The sequence below is a fragment of the Anomaloglossus baeobatrachus genome, chromosome 5, assembly GCF_048569485.1.
Source record: "Anomaloglossus baeobatrachus isolate aAnoBae1 chromosome 5, aAnoBae1.hap1, whole genome shotgun sequence".
In the NCBI taxonomy this organism is placed as follows: Eukaryota; Metazoa; Chordata; class Amphibia; order Anura; family Aromobatidae; genus Anomaloglossus; species Anomaloglossus baeobatrachus.
In genome coordinates this window covers 240,124,276-240,144,902 of record NC_134357.1, presented here as the reverse complement: position 1 = coordinate 240,144,902, position 20,627 = coordinate 240,124,276, and the positions used below count along the sequence as shown (strand labels likewise).

The 20,627-nt window shown below is 47.4% G+C and overlaps 1 protein-coding gene across 3 annotated transcripts in view; it reads left to right on the top strand.

Moving 5' to 3' along the window:
• Positions 1-7,207: 7,207 nt before the first annotated feature.
• LOC142311128 (gastrula zinc finger protein XlCGF66.1-like) overlaps positions 7,208-20,627 on the top strand; it is a 33,456-nt gene continuing 20,036 nt past the window's right edge. Inside the window, exons 1-5 of one of the 3 annotated variants that reach the window (XM_075349266.1) lie at positions 7,208-7,377; positions 17,790-17,887; positions 18,288-18,401; positions 18,483-18,671; positions 18,744-18,861. In XM_075349266.1, coding sequence (XP_075205381.1) covers positions 18,345-18,401; positions 18,483-18,671; positions 18,744-18,861 — 364 coding nt within the window. In that variant the 5' untranslated portion in view covers positions 7,208-7,377; positions 17,790-17,887; positions 18,288-18,344. Of the gene's footprint in view, positions 7,378-8,951; positions 8,990-17,789; positions 17,888-18,287; positions 18,402-18,482; positions 18,672-18,743; positions 18,862-20,627 lie in introns of those variants that run through there. The other 2 variants (XM_075349268.1, XM_075349267.1) reach the window with 2 other exon arrangements.

Below are 20,627 nucleotides of genomic sequence, written 5' to 3'. Positions count from 1 at the left end.
GAAGAGGGGGGGGAGAGGGGAATGCAAGCATTTTATTTTATTTCACCTCTCCATTACAGACATATTAGCAAGCACATTAACTTTAATTACATCCAAGTGAGTGTTAGTAGTGAGCATGAAAACTATTATTACTTCTGTATGACGCTGACCAATCATAAGCAAGCAGCACCATAGAAGTGCAGAAGGATGAGATCATTAGGATCATATGACCTGAGTCCAGACGTCCTGCCAGCCATCGTGTGTGGCCTACACAAATGTGTGTAAATATTAACTGCAGTTATCACTAATATCCCTGCAACAGAAAGGCTAAATAAAAAAAATCATTCTGCAGCCCTTATGTGTCCAGTCCAATATGAAAATGTTGTTAAAGGTCCTCTTTAAATGTCAGATATAGACAGTATCATTCATGGGGTTAATAGCAGTGATTGTGGCTTAGCCGTGTCACTGCTTAGAGGCTGTGAGAGGCAGATATCCATTCTATGATGCAACTGTGTCCTATTCATGTGGCGAGTGTTGAGCCCCTGAGCGCGCTCCATACACCTGTTTCATGATAAGACCAGGGCATATAATAATAAAAAAAGATATGCCAACATTGCTAAATTACTTTTGATTATTAAAGAGGATGTGTCCCTTACTCAAAGTAACTGAATTGAATATGTTGTAAAAATCCCTGAGCTCCCCCGATTCTGCTGCATTTTTCAGTTTTGCACTGTGACTTTCTATTGCAGAGATATTCACATTTACTTTGTGTGAAGCAGAGTATGTGAAATCTCTGCTTGCAGTCCAAGTAGGAATTTTTTCAGCCTTTTCTCTGGGCTTCTACCCTGCCTGATGCTGTCAGTCACAGCTCGGCAGCTGACCTAGCAGTCTCAGATATTGCCAAGCTGTTTCTGGGAGGAAGGGGTGAAAGCCCAGAGAAGACTCTGAAGAAATGCCTAATTGAACTACAAGCAGAGATTTCACATACTGTACTCCAAAAGCAGTAGATATGAATTTGCTTACAATGGAGCGATACAGCACAAAAATGAAAAAAAGCAGCAGAAACATGTAAGCTAACAGATTTTTTTTTTACAAGGTATTAAGAGGAATCTGTCAGCAGGTTTTTACTACCTCTTCTGAGAGCAGCAAAATAAAGGAAAAGACACCTTAATTCCAACAATATAGCACTTAGTTTACTAGGTGCAGCAGTTGTGACACATTCAGAGCTTTTAGATGTACAGAGATCAGAAAGCTGACCCCACCGACACCACAGCCGTTTATGTACACTGTATATTAACAGTGAGCTGCTCATCAAAGGAGGGGGTGTGGTTGGACTAGGTTTCAGTCTCATGTGACACCTAGCCCACTGTGTTAATTTCTTGCTGATAAAACACTGATTGTATGAAAACAAAAGCACACAGCCTAATAAGTAAGACATCCCTAAAATCAGTGTCTTGGCCCTACCTCATGCTGTCCTCAGATTACATAGCAAAAACCTGCTGACAGATTCCCTTTAATTAAATTTGTTTGTGTGCAAGTGACAGGTCCTCTTTAAGGCCCAGAATGCATTAAGAGGAAGGGAGGTTATCACACAGCATACATTTACTGTGATGCTTTGTTTCTAAATACTTTGTTTTTAATCAGTGAAATTTGTTACTTTTACTTTTTCATTTTCGATAGGAATTACTGGGTGTGTCTCTAAGGCCTAGACTACAAATGAACAGTAAACCAGTCAAATCTCTGCTTCCATGTGCAGCATACTGTATTTAGCACACATCAGAGCTGAGAGGATATAATTTCCCTGAAGCCTCTTGACCTACTGGTGTACAAGACGCAGGAGGAGGAATATACACTAAGGAAACCAACCCACAAAGGCCCCCCCCACATGCTCACGTCAATCAAAGTGCAGTGCAGTGCATTTCTGTAGCTTTGGTTAAAGGTGTTTCAGCAATCAAGCATCCGATCTTTCAACAAAAGGTATGCCTGGATACAGTATCCTAGTGCAAGTATGGTACTGCCTTTACTTCATTTAGCAAAATTCTAGTGGTTGGTTCCCTTTAAATGCTGTATGCTGTACATGTATGTGCTTGTGCATAAACAGAGGATTGGTATGTTACTTAAATGTTGTACACTGCGTGTGTGTGTGTGTGTGTGTGTGTGTGTGTGTGTACAAAGAGATGATTCCTATGTTACTTAAATGCTATACAGGCCGCTTTACACCCTACGACATCGCTAAAGCGATCTCATGGATTTTTCATGGATTTTGGGGTCACGGAATTTGTGACGCACATCCGGCCGTGTTAGCGATGTCGTGTGTGACACCCATGAGCGATTTTGAATCGTCGCAAAAACATTCAAAATCGCTCATCGGTGACATGCCCCCCTAATCTCGAATATCATTGCTGCTGCAGTAACGATGTAGTTCGTCGCTCCTGCGGCAGCACACATCGCTCCGTGTGACACCGCAGGAACGAGGAACCTCTCCTTACCTGCCGCCGGCGGCAATGAGGAAGGAAGGAGGTGGGCGGGATGTTACGTCCCGCTCATCTCCGCCCCTCCACTTCTATTGGGTGGCCGTCTAGTGACGTCGCTATGACGCCGAACAAACCGCCCCCCTTAGAAAGGAGGCGGTTTGCCGGTCACAGCGACGTCGCTAGGCAGGTAAGTAGTGTGACGGGTGCGCGCGATTTTGTGCGCCACGGGCAGCGATTTGCCCGTGACGCACAACCGATGGGGGCAGGTACGCTCGCTAGCGATATCGGTCACGATATCGCAGCGTGTTAAGGGGCCTTAAATGTATATGCTGGTGCACAAAGATTAATGGTATGTTAGTTAAATGGTATACATGTATATGTTGGTGTACAAAAAGATGATTGGTATGTAAATGGTACATATACAAGTGCTTCTCAATAAATTAGAATATCCTCAAAAAGTTAATTTGTTTCAGTAATTCAATACAAGAAGGGAAACGCATACATTACATAGAGCCATTACACACAGAGGGATCTATTTCAAGTGTTTATTTCTGTTAATGTTGATGATTATGGCTTACACCAATGAAAACCCAAAACTCATTATCTCAGAAAATTAGAATAATTACCACAAAACATCTGTAAAGGCTTCCTAAGCGTTTAAAATGGTCCCTTACTCTGGTTCAGTAGGCTACACAATCATGGGGATTTCTGCTGACTTGACAGATGTCCAGAAGGCAGTCATTGCCACACTCCACAAGGAGGGTAAGCCACAAAAGGTCACTGCTAAAGAGGTTGGCTGTTCACAGACTGCTGTATCCAAGCATATTAATGGAAAGATGGGTGGAAGGAAAAAGTGTGGTAGAAAAAGGCGCACAAGCAACCGTGATAATGGCAGTCTTGATAGAATTTAGAAAAGGCCACTAATAAATTTGGGGGAGATTCACAAGGAGTGGACTGCTGCTGGAGTCAGTGCTTCAAGAGCCACCACCCACAGGCGTATCCAGGACATGGGCTACAACTGTCGCATTCCTTGTGTCAAGTCACTCATAACCAATAGACAATGCCAGAAGTGTCTTAACTGGGTCAAGGAAAAAAAGAACTGGACTGTTCTCAGTGGTCCAAGGTGTTGTTTTCAGATGAAAGTACATTTTGCATTTCATTTGGAAATCAAGGTTCCAGAATCTGGAGGAAGAGCGGAGAGGCCACAGTCCAAGCTGCTGAGGTCTAAGTTTCCACAATCAGTGATGGTTTGGGGAGCCATGTCATCTGCTGGTGTAGGTCCACTGTGTTTTATCAAGACCAAAGTCACCCCAGCCGTCTACCAGGAAATTTTAGAGCACTTCATGCTTCTCTCTGCCGACAAAATATTTGGAGATGGAAATTTCCTTTTCCAGCAGGACTTGGTGTTGTGAATATCGTCTGTGTGGGTGCTGTTTTGAAGCTACCTCTGGTGGCCAGGAATGGTAGTAGAGCTGAATCTGAGCCTGTGACTCAAACAAGTGTCGGCGTTAATTGGGAATTAGGGAAGTCCTATTGCAGACAAGTCTGGTCTATATAGGAGAGCACTTTTTGCCTTGCTGGCGCCATTTATAATTGTAAATTCATCAGTCTCTGTTCCTGGCTTGGAGTTTTGTCCTTCCCTGTTTCTCTGAGCAAGACTTCTGCAGATAAGTTCTCAGTTTTTTCCTTGCTTCCTGGTTTACACCTTAGGGTGGTTGTTTTTCCTTGTTTTGGTTTGTATCGGTTTTCTTGCTGGTAAAGTTTGGTTTCTTTTGTGTTGTGAGCATGGGGTTCCCCCTTTGTAGTGTGCAGCCCCAGCAGCAGTCGAACTGCTCGGATCCGGGGTTGCTGTGGCTTGAGGGTCTCCGGACCCGGGGGCTTGCGGCCACTTCAAATGTAAGGGGATATTTACAGGTGATGAATATTCGTGATGCTACCTGCGGGTTGCGGTAAAGAGGAGTACAGCCGCTGCCGATGGGAGTAACGGGGCAGATGGTGTGGGGCAGCCAGGTGTCAGTCCCTCCGCAGGTAGGAAAGGCCCCGGATAGTGGGGATTTGGTGAACGGGTGGCTTGGCCTTCGAAAGCAGGATGCAGAGGTCAGATTACTCACTGCGGTAGTCATGGTGCTGGATCAGGTGGAATAAGCAGACACTCACACAGATGGTAAACCAAAGTCTTTAGGCACCATAGTCTCTACAGGGGGAGCCCGTCCAGGTCCTGCTCCCACCAGTGTCACTTGGTAAGTCCGGAGCCCTGCCTCCGTGCACAAATTGATTTAAGTTGCGGCCCCTTGGCTTGAAGCTTTCAGGGCCCTGCTACCCGTGTGTATGGCAGCTGTGCTCTTGGTGGCTGGCACTTGGGATTTCAGTGGGTTTTGTATTTTGGAGAACCCTATCCCCCGCGTTGTGCTGATGCTTCCAATCTCTGAGCTCTTGGGGATAGTTCATAAAGAGACTATCCTCCACAGGTTAATTATCAGGTTTCTTGAAGCTACTCACTGATGTAGGGTCCTGTACCCCGCCGTGCTTGGTACCGGTAAGGTGGCTGGGCTTTCTGGTGCCAACAGTCCTCCTAGACTGCGTCTGTTACACTCCTGTCCAGTGTTCCTAATACCGGTCCCCGACTCCTGTGGTCCCGGACCACCGTCTGCGACCCAACCTGTCGCCTACCTGGAAGCTCCAACTCCTCTGCTCCTCACTCTTTGAGGGCTCTGTTCTCTGTCTCCCCTCCCACCAATCTGCCTGACCCCTAGATGGGCGGCCGTGCTCCAACTTTACAATCCCACTGGTGTGTCTGTCCTGCCCTGGTGTGACGTGTGGTTGAGATTTGTAGTGCCCATGTCAGTGACAGTGTTGATTGGAACCTGGAACCATGGGGGGTAGGCACTGCACCCTGGGGTACAGGATGCAGTTCCCTGTAACACCCTGATGTAGTCAGGGGCGCTACACTAGCTCTCCTGCAGAAAAAGGGATTTTCTCCCTGTCTAATTTGATTATTTGCTCTTCTGTATTGTTTTGTTTTTTCATTTTGTTCTCCCATTGTTTACAGGACTACCTTATATACTGGGGGGGTGAGGTCGTTCGACCTCCAGGGCCATTTTTGCTATCAGGAGTTTGGTATTTTTCTACAGGGATTTTGTACTGACCACAATCAGTTTCCTTTCCTTTGTATCAAGTTAGTTGGGCCTCGCCTTTGCTAAATCTATTTTTCCTATCTATGTATTGTGTTTTCCTACATCACCGTAATCTTTATATGTGGGGGGCTACCTACTCCTTTGGGGACTACTCTGAGGCAAGGTAGATTTCCTCACTTCTTTCTGTGAGGTGTAGCTAGTTTCTCAGGCTGTGACGAGGCGTCTAGGTTTTTAGGAACGCTCCACGGCTACGTCTAGTGTGGTCTGATAGGGGATTGCGATCAGCCCAGGTTCCAACTACTTTTGCTTTCTTGGTGTTTTTTCACCAATGGGAGTTTTTTGTAATCTTCCATGGTTACTGGATCATAACAACTTGGCACCTGTTTACACTGCCCAAAGTACCAATACCTCATTTAATACCCACAGTATCATGTGCTTGATTGGCCTGCAAACTCACCTGACCTAAACCCCATAGAGAATCTATGAGGTATTGACAAGAGGAAGATGAGAGACACCAGACTCAATAATACAGATGAGCTGAAGGCTGCTATCAAAGCAATCTGGGCTTCCATAACACCTCAGCAGAGCCACAGGCTGATCACCTCCATGCCACGCCGCATTGATGCAGTAAGGCTACTTTCACACATCCGATTTTTGCTCTGCGGCACAATACGGCGCTCTGCAGAAAAACCGCAACCGTTTTTTTTGCCGCCGGTTGCGGGTTTTTTTTCATAGACTTACATTAGTGCCGCATGGGCTTGCGTTCGGTCCGGTTTTTGCCGCATGCGGCAGATTTAGCCGATGCCGCGTCCGGATGGAACGCTGCCTGCAACGTTTTTTGCTCCAGCAAAAAAAACGCATCACGCTGCATCCGGCCGCTGCGGCGCATTTTTCAATGCATGCCTATGGATGCCGGAGCGGCGCAATGCGGAAAAAAAAACGCATCCGGCCGCCGCATGCGGTTTCTTCCACTGCGCATGCTCAGTAGCGTGTCGCAACCGGAAAAAAACGGACGGGCCACATGTAAAAACTTATGCAAAGGATGCGGTGTTTTCGCTGCAATCGTTGCATAGGTTTCACAGCCGGATTGAGCCGCACTGCAAAAACCGGATGTGTGAAAGTAGCCTAATTCACGCAAAAGGAGCCCTGTCAAAGTACTGAGGCATTTACTGTACAGACCTCTCAGGAGGCGCCAACATTTCTGAGTGTATTTACTGTACAGACCTCTCAGGAGGCGCCAACATTTCTGAGTGTATTTACTGTACAGACCTCTCAGGAGGAGCCAACATTTCTGAGTGTAACATCATTTTTCAGTTAGTCCTATATAATATTCTAAGTTTCTGAGATAATGACTTTTGGGCTTTCCTTGCCGGTAATCATCACACGACCAATGATTGATGTGTGCTGCCTTGTCCTCAGGACAAGACCAAGCTACAATGGGTGACCCCATGATAGATCCCACCCTTGGGCCCTGTGGGAGGGTTGATCACATGACTGACATGAAAGGTCCTACAGCCGGTACAATAGAAACATAGGAGCACACGTTCCAGGGAATCAGCCCTTCCATTAGAGCCATCTTTATCATTGCCATGTCTCCTGTTTCCTCAGGATTTGTCGCATTGTGCCCCGTCCTCCTGTGCTTAGCGTCTCCTAGAGAAAAAAAAATCAGTATTGATCTCCTCATGTGACTGATCACATGACCATGACATCACACAGGTCCTGTAACCACCGAGATAAGAAGAGTCACCGCCAGTAAATGCATGTGTGGTGAGAGCAGGAGGCGACAGCAGGTATGTGGTGTGAGGCGCAGAGGCCACCGTAGCGTGGGGGGGCGTCATTTCATCACCCATTTCCTCAAATGTTTCCCCTTTAAGATGGGGATTTTCAGTGGGATTTCATGGGAACTATCGGCCAGAAGGTTACAGACAAGTACGCCTTACTGACAATAATGATTACAAGGAATGAATAACATGTTTAATATAACTGTATTCATACAAACATGAAGTTATTATTAAAGAGGAAATAAACTTGGAATATGTGCAGATTATAGGGAATGAGCACATATCCCATATAAATTGTGTTCCCTGTGCTGGTACTAATATGGGAATGTATCCCCCACACTGTCCTGCCCCCACGCTATATGATGGCCCCACATTAGCCCCCTCACTGTATGACGACCTCCTTAGTAGCCCCACTGCTGTCTAATTGCCCCCTTAGTAGCCCCACTGCTGTCTAATTGCCCCCTTAGTAGCCCCACTGCTGTATAATTGCCTCCTTACTTGCCCCAATGCTGTCTAATCGCCTCCTTACTTGCCCCAATGGCGTCTAATCGCCCCCTTAGTAGCCCCAATGGCGTCTAATCGCCCCCTTAGTAGCCCCAATGGCGTCTAATCGCCCCCTTAGTAGCCCCAATGCCGTCTAATTGCCCCCTTAGTAGCCCCAATGCCGTCTAATTGCCCCCTTTGCAGGATGCATGCTGTATGATGGTCTACCTTAGTAGCCCCCATGCTGTATCATGGCTTCCTTAGTAGCCCCAATATTTGAGGGCCTTGTTATTCTCTCCCACTCTGTATGAGGGCCCCCTTAATAGCCCCTACACTGAATGATAACCCCCTTTTGTAGCCTCCACTCATTATAGCTCTCACACAATATTAATATACTCCCTTAACCCTTACTTAATATTAAGAATAAACAGAAGGCTGCTCCATGCTAGTGGAAGGTTCAATGGTACACAAGAAAAGGACTAAGCATGAAACGAGCCCCCATATCTGAATAAGAGAGAGAAAATGTATTGATAGCAAAAAACACTAATTAAAAACTTTAAAACAAGTACTAAATAAAAGCCTCAGGAATGGAATAACCCATAGCAGCTATTGCAATGTAATAAGAAGCAAATCAGGCTAAGGTCGGTATATGCAGTACATCCACACCATGCCCCGATCTCCATCTTTCTGATCCTAGGTGTTCACCAGGATCCTTCTCTGCAGCTTGTGTGGATGTTTGGTATTTTTCTCTGTGTTTTCCATAGTCCTTGGCTTTATCCTATGTTAGTGATGCTTGCATTAGGTCCTGTTGCCTTCGTAGGGCTGATTAGCATGTTATTTTTTTTTTGTTATTGTATATTCTCTCTTACATCCACACAGGCTTATACCTACTTTGGCCTCATTTGGTTCTTGTTGCATTGCAATAGCTGCTATGGCTTGTTCCATTCCTGAGGTCTTTTTTTTCTACTTGTTTTAATGAGTGGTTTTTTGACTATCAATAAATGTTGTCTTTTTTATTCAGATATGGTGTGCTAACTGTATCTGCATGTGCTACCTGGCAGAGCCAGTAGCGGTTATTCCGGTTGGGCCCCTCCATGGCAGAGGTCCGTGGTGACCTTCTCCATTAGCATGTAAACAGGTGTATATTGTATTCCCTGTACTTGTTATATGGGAATGTACATGGAATATGTGTGGGGTTACTTTTCTCAGGGTAAAGGGCTTGGTCTGGTCTGTGTCAAACTAGGTACAGCATATGGCAAAAGAGAAGGGAAACTGTGTCTAGGGAAGGGGGAGACGTTGACCCCCAACCAAGCCTACCCTTGGGCCCTGGGTTACCTCACCGTTCGACACCAATGTGCCGAGCTGAATACCTGGCCCTAGACTGACCCTGATCTGGGCCCTAGGTAGGGAGCAGATGGGATGAGCACTTAGTCAACCCCACTAAGCTCAAAGAAGACACAGGGATAACAAACAAGGGAACGAAACAACAACTTCTGTTCAGATGCGTCAGGAAGACGCATTTAACCCCGCCCTACCCAGCTTTTCTGAATGAGCACATATCCCATGTAAACAGACGTGTATTGTATTCCCTGTGCTTGATAATTGAGAATGTACATAAAATAGGTGCATATTATAGAGGAATTAATACATATCCCAAATAAACAGGGGAAGTTTATATTCCCTGTACTGGTTAGGTGGGGATTATACATGGAATATGTGCAGATTACAGAGAAATGAGCTTATAGTCCATATAGCATATGTACATTTTACCACCTATAGTTGTTAGGTGTCACGGGGTGTAACTGGGTATGTAATGACAGGACAGGTGACCCTAGGCTGGCCCTCAGACTAGAGTCCCTGCGCTGTCTTTTTTTCTCCGAGATAGGTTTAATGGTAAATAGGTCTGAGCCCCCAGCGTGACCCAACTCCTGTTCGAGCCCTGCTCTTACTTCCCCTCTCCCACACCCTTGGGGTGGGCTGGAAAACACAAAGACAAATTCTCTAAAACGACATGTACAAGGGAGAATGGAAACTCGTATACACAGCACTCAAAACACATAGGATAGACAGTATGTGTACTGGGTGGCATCGCAAAAGGGGAGGAAGAAACTCACAACAGGGGAACGCTCACACCACTCAGAAGTGCAACACGGATCACCATAAACAGGATAAGCACCAATACCAGGAATCACTGGAGCTAAAGCTGAAGCTATCATTGGCGCCTACAGGAAGGAAGCCGTGCTTGAAATAGGGGGGAGACAGCTGCACGAGGCAATTAGCAACCAGAGCTCTTAGGTCCTGCTCACCAGTCTGCAGGAAGACTGGAGAAGAGCTGAAGACCAGTAAACCTGGCTCAGGCTGAACAATACAGAAGCCTCAGGTTGCTTGTCAGGTTCTGTGATGTGAACTGTTTAACAACACCGTGCCCGCAGGTGTATGCATAGCCGAACATCGCATAACATTAGGTGCGAATGTACTTGGAATATAAACATATTACAGATAAATGAGATCATAGTTCATATAGTATATGTATAATTAATCCCCTATACTTGTTAGGTCGGAATGTACATGGAATATGTGCAGATTACAGAGGAATGAGCTCATAGTCCATATGCTGTAGTATATGTATATTTAATCCCCTATACTTGTTAGGTGGGAATATACGTGGAATATATGCAGATTAGAGGAATGAGCTCACAGACCATATTGCTAATGTATGTAAAGCGCTGTGGAATTAATAGCGCTATATAATTGTGTGTGTGTGTATATATATATATAGCGCTATTAATTCCACAGCGCTTTACATACATTAGCAATATGGACTATGAGCTCACTCTTCTGTAATCTGCACACACACACACATATACATACATTATATATATATATATATATATATATATTATAGTGAGACTGTGACCGGGGTTGTCTATGACGGCCGGTACGTCTTGCCCCGGTTGTGCTCCCTCCATGTATAGAAAGCAACTCCACTCCAGGGTTAATGCTGTTTCCCTGCAGGCTGAAAGGAGGGTTAAAAGGAAACAGGAACATGGGCGTGGTTCCCTAGTGTGAGGGAGTGAACACAACTCCCTGAGTTTCTGCCAGAGAAACACATGTGTGCTGTTTTGGACTTTTGGTTTGTGCAATAAACCGTGTGCTGTGACCATTGGTGCCTGGATCCCGTGTCTTCTGCCGCGCAGCCGACCTCGCTACCTCACAGATGGTGGAGAATGCGGGCATGCCAGCCCGTTGAGGTGTAGCATCCATCCCTGGTGACCCGGTAGCACATGTCCTGGATTCGAGCGGCTATACTACAGCCCAAACCCGGCGACGCCATGGAGGACATACTAAAGCAGCTGGCTCAGGCTAATGCACAGCAACAACAGGCTAATGCACAGCAGCAACAGACCAATGCACACCTGCTTCGGTCGTTGGATCGTCAGCAGCAATCCTTGCAATTGCAGGAACAAAGGCACCAAGAACAGATGGCTCTCCTGGCCAATTCGATCCGTGCCGGACCGGCAGCAACAACCCCGGGACCGGGTGACGACGGCAGCGTCCGGAAAACGGTGAGACAAGCGTTGCAAAAGATGACCCCGGGGGATGATGTGGAAGCGTTCCTGGCGGTGTTTGAGCGGGTGGCCGAGCGGGAAAAGCTGCCGACCCCCCCAGTGGGCTGAGGTATTGTCGCCCTATCTGACGGGGGAGCCCCAAAAAGCGTACCTGGACCTCTGTACCGAGGACGCCATAGAATATGCGACCCTGAAAGCCGAAATACTTGCTCGGTTGGGGGTGAATACCTATGTACGGGCTCAGCGGGTAAATCAGTGGTTCTATGAGGAAGTCAAACCCGTACGCTCCCAGGCCTATGACTTGTTGCATCTGGTAAAGAAGTGGTTGCAGCCTGACACTCTGAGCCCTGCGCAAATGGTGGAAAGGGTAGTGGTTGATCGCTTTGTGCGCACTTTACCCGTCACCATTCAACGGTGGGTAGGACAGGGCGACCCAAGTACCCTGGACCAATTAGTGTGCCTGGTGGAGCGGCATGTGGCTACGCAGGACTTGATATGGGACACTGAGACTTTGCGTGCCGCCCGTCGGTCCGGCCCCTCCAAGCCTCGGGCCAAGGACCCACCGCTGACACCGGTGCGGGAGTCCGCTACCGTCCCGTCTGAGGCCGCGCCCGCCGTCCCTGAGGTCCGGAAGGCTATGTACCCTAAACGACAACTCGTCAAGGGGGTTTCCTTCCCTATTAGATGTTGGCGGTGCCAGCGGGTGGGACATATGGAAGCCCAGTGTCCACTCACCACGGAGCCCATGGATTGTGGGGTTACCCGGCGGGGTTCAATGTATGCTCAGGCGGTGTGTACCGCGGACCTTGTCTCCCCGGAGACTGAGCCCCACTTGTGCCAAATACAGGTGAATGGATGTCCGGTTACAGGCTTGTTGGATTCCGGAAGCTTAGTGACCCTTGTGCGATCAACCCTAAGGGCTGAAGTAAAGGCCACAGGACGTACCGTGGGGGTGGTTTGCATACATGGGGACCGCCGAGACTATCCCACGGGGGTTGTCACCATCACAGCACCCTGCGGGCAGGTGCAACATGAGGTGGGACTTATGAACACTCTTCCCTATGACGTGATCCTAGGAAGGGATCTGCCGTATTTTTGGACTCTATGGAAGGGGCCTCCTAAGTCCCCTCAGGTATTGGACAGTCCGGGACCTGAGCCTGACAATCCCGAATCCGGGATGCCTGCCGTAGGGGTCCCCATGATAGGGACAGAATGTGAACCCGATAGGTCACCCCTAGAGGTATTGGCAGGAGAGGCTGAGATGGTCGAGCCCATCCCGGAGTTGGAGGCGTCCCCGGATACGTTTGGGACAGCCCAACTCCAGGACCCTACATTAATACATGCCCGGAGTCGGGTGACAGTGGTTGACGGGGTGGCACAGCTACCCGGTGCCCAGGTAAGGTACCCCCATTTCGCTCTTAAGCAGGATTTACTCTACCGGGTAGATGAAATACGGGGCGTGGGGGTAGAGCAGTTGGTGGTGCCCCAGCCGCCCCAGCGGGTCCTCGACTTGGCTCATAAACACCTGATGAGTGGCCACCTGGGGGGTCAAGAAAACGCAGGAGCGAATATTGCAAAGGTTCTATTGGCCCGGGGTGTTCGGGGAGGTAAAACGGTTCTGCGAAACCTGCCCAGAGTGTCAGCTTACCGCACCCCTGGCCCACTTTCGCAGTCCGTTGGTGCCCTTACCCATTATAGAAGTCCCTTTTGAACGGATAGGGATGGATCTGGTGGGGCCCCTCGTAAAGTCCGCGCGATGGCACTAACACATCCTAGTGATCGTCGACTATGCCACCCGGTATCCCGAGGCGATACCTCTCAGACATACTGCAGCAAAGCTTATAGCTCGGGAGTTGTTTGCTGTGTTCTGCCGGGTGGGGTTGCCCAAGGAGATCCTTACGGATCAGGGGACCCCATTCATGTCTAAAGTGACCAAAGAGCTATACCGGCTACTCCAGATCAAGCAGTTGCGTACGTCTGTGTATCATCCTCAAACGGACGGTTTAGTGGAGCGATTCAATAAAACCCTGAAAACCATGCTCAAAAGGGTGATTTCCAAAGACGGGAAAGACTGGGATATGATGCTTCCCTATTTGATGTTTGCCATCCGAGAGGTGCCACAGGCATCCACGGGGTTTTCGCCTTTTGAGTTGTTATACGGGCGACATCCCCGGGGATTGTTGGACCTGGCAAAGGAAACATGGGAGCAGGAGCCCACCCCCCATAAAAGTGTGATTGAACACATTTTAGGAATGCAGAACCGCATAAGCGCGGTCATGCCATTTGTGAAGGAGCATTTACAGGAGGCTCAGGCCGCGCAAAGCGGCCGCTACAATAGACAAGCCACCGTGCGGACCTTTAACCCCGGGGGATCGGGTGTTGGTATTGATCCCCACGTCGGAGAGTAAATTCCTGGCTCAGTGGCAAGGCCCCTACGAGATAAAGGAAAGAATCGGGGTGGTCAACTATAAGGTATTGCAGCCCGGTAGGCGGAAACCTGAACAAATATACCATGTCAACCTGTTAAAACCTTGGCAGGAACGGGAAAGCCTGATGGTTGATTTTTTCCCCATCTCCCTCCTCTTCGGGTCGTTCAAACCCGGCTCCAGCGACCTCCGGAGAGGACGAACCGGAAGTAAGGATTGGAGAAGCCCTCACCAAGCAACAGAGGCGAGAGGCCAGACGGCTGGTTCAGCAGAACCCCGATGTCTTCTCCAAGCTGCTTGGTAGGACAAGTCTGATACGACATGACATTGTCACCGAGCCTCACCTGAAGGTACGCCTGAAGCCATACCGGGTACCGGAGGCTCGAAGACAAGCCATATCAGAGGAAGTGAAGACAATGCTACGCCTGGGGGTCATCGAAAAATCCCGGAGTGAATGGGCTAGTCCCATTGTCCTAATACCAAAACCCGATGGCTCCTTAAGGTTCTGCAATGACTTTAGGAGATTGAACGAAATATCCAAGTTCGATCTCTACCCCATGCCCCGGGTGGATGAGCTGATTGATAGGCTGGGACAGGCGCGATATTTCACCACGCTCGACCTGACCAAGGGGTACTGGCAGGTGCCACTGACGGAGTCCGCCAAGGAGAAAACCGCTTTTGTTACGCCGGAGGGTCTCTTCCACTATGTTGTCTTGCCTTTTGGGTTACATGGCGCTCCGGCCACGTTCCAGAGGTTGATGGACTTGGTGCTGGAACCCCACCAGGCGTATGCATCAGCGTACCTTGATGACATCATTATTTACAGCTTTGAGTGGCAGACCCACTTGGAACAGGTACAAGCGGTGGTGAACGCGCTCCGAACAGCCGGATTGACAGCCAATCCCAAGAAATGTGCGTTGGGGTTCACGGAAGCCCGCTACTTGGGCTACGTAATAGGCCAAGGAGTGATTAAGCCCCAAATTAACAAAGTTGAGGCGATCCAGAAGTGGCCTAGACCCCTGACCACGAAGCAGGTTAGGGCCTTCCTGGGTATCGTGGGGTACTACAGGAGGTTTGTAAAAAATTTTGCGGGACTATCGGCCCCCTTGACGGACCTTCTCAAAGGCAAGAAGTCCGTCATGGTGCGCTGGACTCCGCAGGCCGAGGACTCCTTCCGGGCCCTGAAGGGGGTCCTGTGCGGACAGCCCGTTCTTGTCAACCCTGATTTCCGGAAGGAGTTCGTAGTACAGACTGACGCCTCTGAGGTCGGCCTGGGCGCAGTGCTGTCTCAGGTGGTTCAGGGGGAGGAACACCCCGTCACCTTCTTAAGTAGGAAGCTCACCCCTCCCGAGCGGAATTATAGCGTAGTGGAGAAGGAGTGCCTGGCGATCAAGTGGGCCTTGGAGTCCCTACGCTATTACCTGCTGGGACGGCAGTTTCGCTTGGTGACGGATCACTCTCCACTGGTCTGGATGAGGTCCGCCAAGGAACGGAATGCCCGGGTTACCCGGTGGTTCCTTTCTCTGCAGAACTTCTGGTTTACGGTTGAACACCGGGCCGGTAGGTTGCAGGGCAACGCCAATGCCTTGTCCCGCGGCCCGTGTTTTATGGTGGGAGTTCAACCCCGCACGCTTGAACTGAGGGGGGGGTATGTGAGACTGTGACCGGGGTTGTCTATGACGGCCGGTACGTCTCGCCCCGGTTGTACTCCCTCCATGTATAGAAAGCAACTCCACTCCAGGGTTAATGCTGTTTCCCTGCAGGCTGAAAGGAGGGTTAAAAGGAAACAGGAACCGGGGTGTGGTTCCCCTAGTGTGAGGGAGTGAACACAACTCCCTGAGTTTCTGCCAGAGAAACACATGTGTGCTGTTTTGGACTTTTGGATTGTGCAATAAACCGTGTGCTGTGACCATTGGTGCCTGGATCCCGTGTCTTCTGCCGCGCAGCCGACCACGCTACCTCACAATATATATATATTACAGTTAGGTCCAGAAATATTTGGACAGTGACACAATTTTCGCGAGTTGGGCTCTGCATGCCACCACATTGGATTTGAAATGAAACCTCTACAACAGAATTCAAGTGCAGATTGTAACGTTTAATTTGAAGGTTTGAACAAAAATATCTGATAGAAATTGTAGGAACTGTACACATTTCTTTACAAACACTCCACATTTTAGGAGGTCAAAAGTAATTGGACAAATAAACCAAACCCAAACAAAATATTTTTATTTTCAATATTTTGTTGCAAATCCTTTGGAGGCAATCACTGCCTTAAGTCTGGAACCCATGGACATCACCAAACGCTGGGTTTCCTCCTTCTTAATGCTTTGCCAGGCCTTTACAGATGCAGCCTTCAGGTCTTGCTTGTTTGTGGGTCTTTCCGTCTTAAGTCTGGATTTGAGCAAGTGAAATGCATGCTCAATTGGGTTAAGATCTGGTGATTTACTTGGCCATTGCAGAATGTTCCACTTTTTTGCACTCATGAACTCCTGGGTAGCTTTGGCTGTATGCTTGGGGTCATTGTCCATCTGTACTATGAAGCGCCGTCCGATCAACTTTGCGGCATTTGGCTGAATCTGGGCTGAAAGTATATCCCAGTACACTTCAGAATTCATCCGGCTACTCTTGTCTGCTGTTATGTCATCAATAAACACAAGTGACCCAGTGCCATTGAAAGCCATGCATGCCCATGCCATCACGTTGCCTCCACCATGTTTTACAGAGGATGTGGTGTGCCTTGGATCATGTGCCGTTCCCTTTCTTCTCCAAACTTTTTTCTTCCCATCATTCTGGTACAGGTTGATCTTTGTCTCATCTGTCCATAGAATACTTTTCCAGAACTGAGCTGGCTTCATGAGGCGTTTTTCTGCAAATTTAACTCTGGCCTGTCTATTTTTGGAATTGATGAATGGTTTGCATCTAGAGGTGAACCCTTTGTATTTACTTTCATGGAGTCTTCTCTTTACTGTTGACTTAGAGACAGATACACCTACTTCACTGAGAGTGTTCTGGACTTCAGTTGATGTTGTGAACGGGTTCTTCTTCACCAAAGAAAGTATGCGGCGATCATCCACCACTGTTGTCATCCGTGGACGCCCAGGCCTTTTTGAGTTCCCAAGCTCACCAGTCAATTCCTTATTTCTCAGAATGTACCCGACTGTTGATTTTGCTACTCCAAGCATGTCTGCTATCTCTCTGATGGATTTTTTCTTTTTTTTTCAGCCTCAGGATGTTCTGCTTCACCTCAATTGAGAGTTCCTTAGACCGCATGTTGTCTGGTCACAGCAACAGCTTCCAAATGCAAAACCACACACCTGTAATCAATCCCAGACCTTTTAACTACTTCATTGATTACAGGTTAACGAGGGAGACGCCTTCAGAGTTAATTGCAGCCCTTAGAGTCCCTTGTCCAATTACTTTTGGTCCCTTGAAAAAGAGGAGGCTATGCATTACAGAGCTATGATTCCTAAACCCTTTCTCCGATTTGGATGTGAAAACTCTCATATTGCAGCTGGGAGTGTGCACTTTCAGCCCATATTATATATATAATTGTATTTCTGAACATGTTTTTGTAAACAGCTAAAATAACAACACTTGTGTCACTGTCCAAATATTTCTGGCCCCGACTGTATGTGTATATATATATATATATATATATATATATATATATATGTGTGTATGTATATGTGTGTGTGCAGATTACAGAGGAATGAGCTCATAGTCCATATTGCTAATGTATGTAAATCGCATATAGTATATGTATATTTAATCCCCTATACTTATTCCACGTACATTCCTACCAAATATGTGCAGATTACAGGAGAATGAACACATATCCCATATAAATAAGTGTATATTGTATTCCCTGTGCTTGTTATATGACAATGTACAGTGACTAGAAAAAGTATTTATACCCTGTTAACTTTTTCTCTATTGTTAGTGCTTTGCAAGGGTTTGAAGTGCTGGGATTGGAGCTAGCGGGGCACACTGATGAAGCTACCTGTGTATTACAGCCGACTCCTACTGCAGATAGTGCAGGTAAACCTCCTGTGCCCATGCCTTCCCTGAGCTGTAACTTTATGACCGATTTGCGGTAAAGTACTTGCGATCAGGACATACCGTTATATCCATTGTCCTATGGCAGGCGACCCAGAGGTGCAATGTATAATTAAGGGAGCATGTTTCCTGTGGATCTCTTTCATTGTGAATGACTTTTTACCAAGGAACATTGAAAAAAGGCATTTCCGGTTGGGGTTGCATTGCTGGTATCATGTTATTTGCAGATCTAGCTGTTAATGAACTACTGGATCGTTATATGTCCATGTACAACATATACACTGATGGGGGAAAAAGTGGTAAGATACAGAAATAAGATAGCGACAGTAGCCTTTTTTTAACATATAAATATCTCTCTTAGAATCACCTTTTTCCCTTCCAGGTCTGGTTCCTGCAGTATCTGTTCTTGGTAGTTGATATACAGTAGGACAGATGCAAGATGGCGAACAGTATATTAAATTTCACCCTGGAGATCATATACCTGCTAACTGGAGAGGTAAAGCCTTGTGTGAATAACTTGGAAGGTGAGACATTGTGAGAAGCTGTGTACTTATAAGGTTTTCTCCATCATACACAGGAGTACGCAGCAGTGAAGACGTCTAGTGAGTGTGTGACCCCCAGCAATCACGGTCATGAGTCAGGAGAAAGGGGAAAATGTCAGAGTCCAAAAATAAAACCTCCGCCTAATTCTCTGATATATGACAGTAACACCGCACAGAAGATCCTAGAACTCACCAACAAGATCAGAGAAGTGCTGACGGCAGAGGTGAGTAGTGCGGGGACATTCCCAGTAATAAGGGAGGGATATAAAGTATGACAGTAGGATTGTGTGTGGCAGGTTCCCATAAAGTGTCAGGATGTCCCATTCTCCATGGAAGAGTGGGAATATGTAGAAGATCAGAAGGATCTGTACAGGGACGTCATGATGGAGGATCACCAGCCCCTCATACCCACAGGTAAAAGAATACTTTCATTATTAAAGGTGTTGTCCATTTCAAATATTCTTTTGGAGAATTCTGAGTTAATAGAGTGGATGGATTCTCATCTTTTGACCAGAGTAAAGATTATAATGTGTATTTTCCTCTTTGGTGATGCTGCAATGAAATAAAAAAAAAGTCAGGTTACTCGTAAAATTATACCTGATACATGCACGTTTATTGTCTGTGAACCCTATAAGAGAAAGAAAGCAAGCCCTTCAAAGTGGATCTGTCACCAAATTTCACAATGCAAACTGCATGTTTTTAAATAGATACAGTTCCAGTCAGTGGCGTAACTAGAGTTTGATGGGCCTCGGTGCAAAGTGTGGAACTGGGCCCCCCAACTGTACACCAACACTCTGATTACAAGATATTGACGCTGACACTCTGGGTGCAGCATTGTGTAGATGACTCTTGGCTTTCTCTCAGCACCTATGTTTTCCATGATCTGAAATCCCTCTTTCTAGCAGCACCCAGCTTTCCAATGTTCTGATATCCATCTTTCTCAGCACACACCTTCCCCATGCTCTGATCTACATCTTTCCCTCAGCACCCAGCTTTCCCATGATATTTTGCATGGGAAAGCTGCCCCCCATATAGCCTTACATATAGTATAATGGGTCCCACATAACCCTTTATATATTAAAATACACCCCCATAGCCCTCCAATTATTATAATGCAACTTCTTAGTCCTCCATGTATACTCATTCACCCCATAGTCCTCCATATATTATAATGCACCCCATAGTCCTCCATGTATTACTGTATAATACACCCCATAGTCCTCCATGCTTCATATTGTATTATGCAGCCCACGTACTGTTAATTGCACACCCATAGGCCTCCATATAATATAATGAAGCTCCATTGGCCTCGATATATTATAATGCAGCCCCATAGTCCTGCATGTATTATAATGCATCTCCTTAGTCCTTCATATATTATAATGCAATCCCATAGTCCTTCATATTATATTATGCAGCTTCTATACCATTTCATGCACCCCCATAGGCCTTTGGCCACTCACTGATTAAAAAAAATAAATACTCATTGATTAAAAAAAAATAAAAAAAATAAACAAATACTCACCTCTCCTCATTCCCCTGCTGCTCTGGTCAGGGCGTCCTCCCATCCTGCGCTCTAGATGTCTCAACATAGCAGGCGCGCAGTAGTGACGTCACCATGCTCTGCTGCACGGAGACGTCAGGAGCAGGCACTGAGCCCCCCTGACTCACGGGCCCCTTAGTGGCCGCGTAGTCTGCCACTGAACAGTGCAGCTGCTTCTCTGCAGGGCTGGTCGAGCCTGGTCGCCGTTGCGATCTCTGTGACCTTGGTCGTTACACCCCTGGTTCCGGTCAAAAGTCTGTTCATGCAATACAAACCTTCAGGCTAAGTGACCAAGCAGGAGAGGGATGGAGGCTGCATCAGATGACATGACCTCCACAATCACCTATCCACTAAAGCACGCTTTACACGTTGCAATTTCGCATATGATATCGTATGCGATTTGCAATGACCCCATCGTATGTGTGGCACGTTCAATTTGTTGAACATGCCGCACATACGAGTAACCCCCGTCACACGTACTTACCCGTCCATACGACCTCGCTGTGGGCGGCGAACGTCCACTTCCTAGAGTGGGAGAGACGTTCGGCGTCACAGTGACGTCACACGGCAGCTGGCCAATAGAAGCAGATGGGCGGAGCTGAGCGGGACGTAAACATCCCGCCCACCTCCTTCCTTC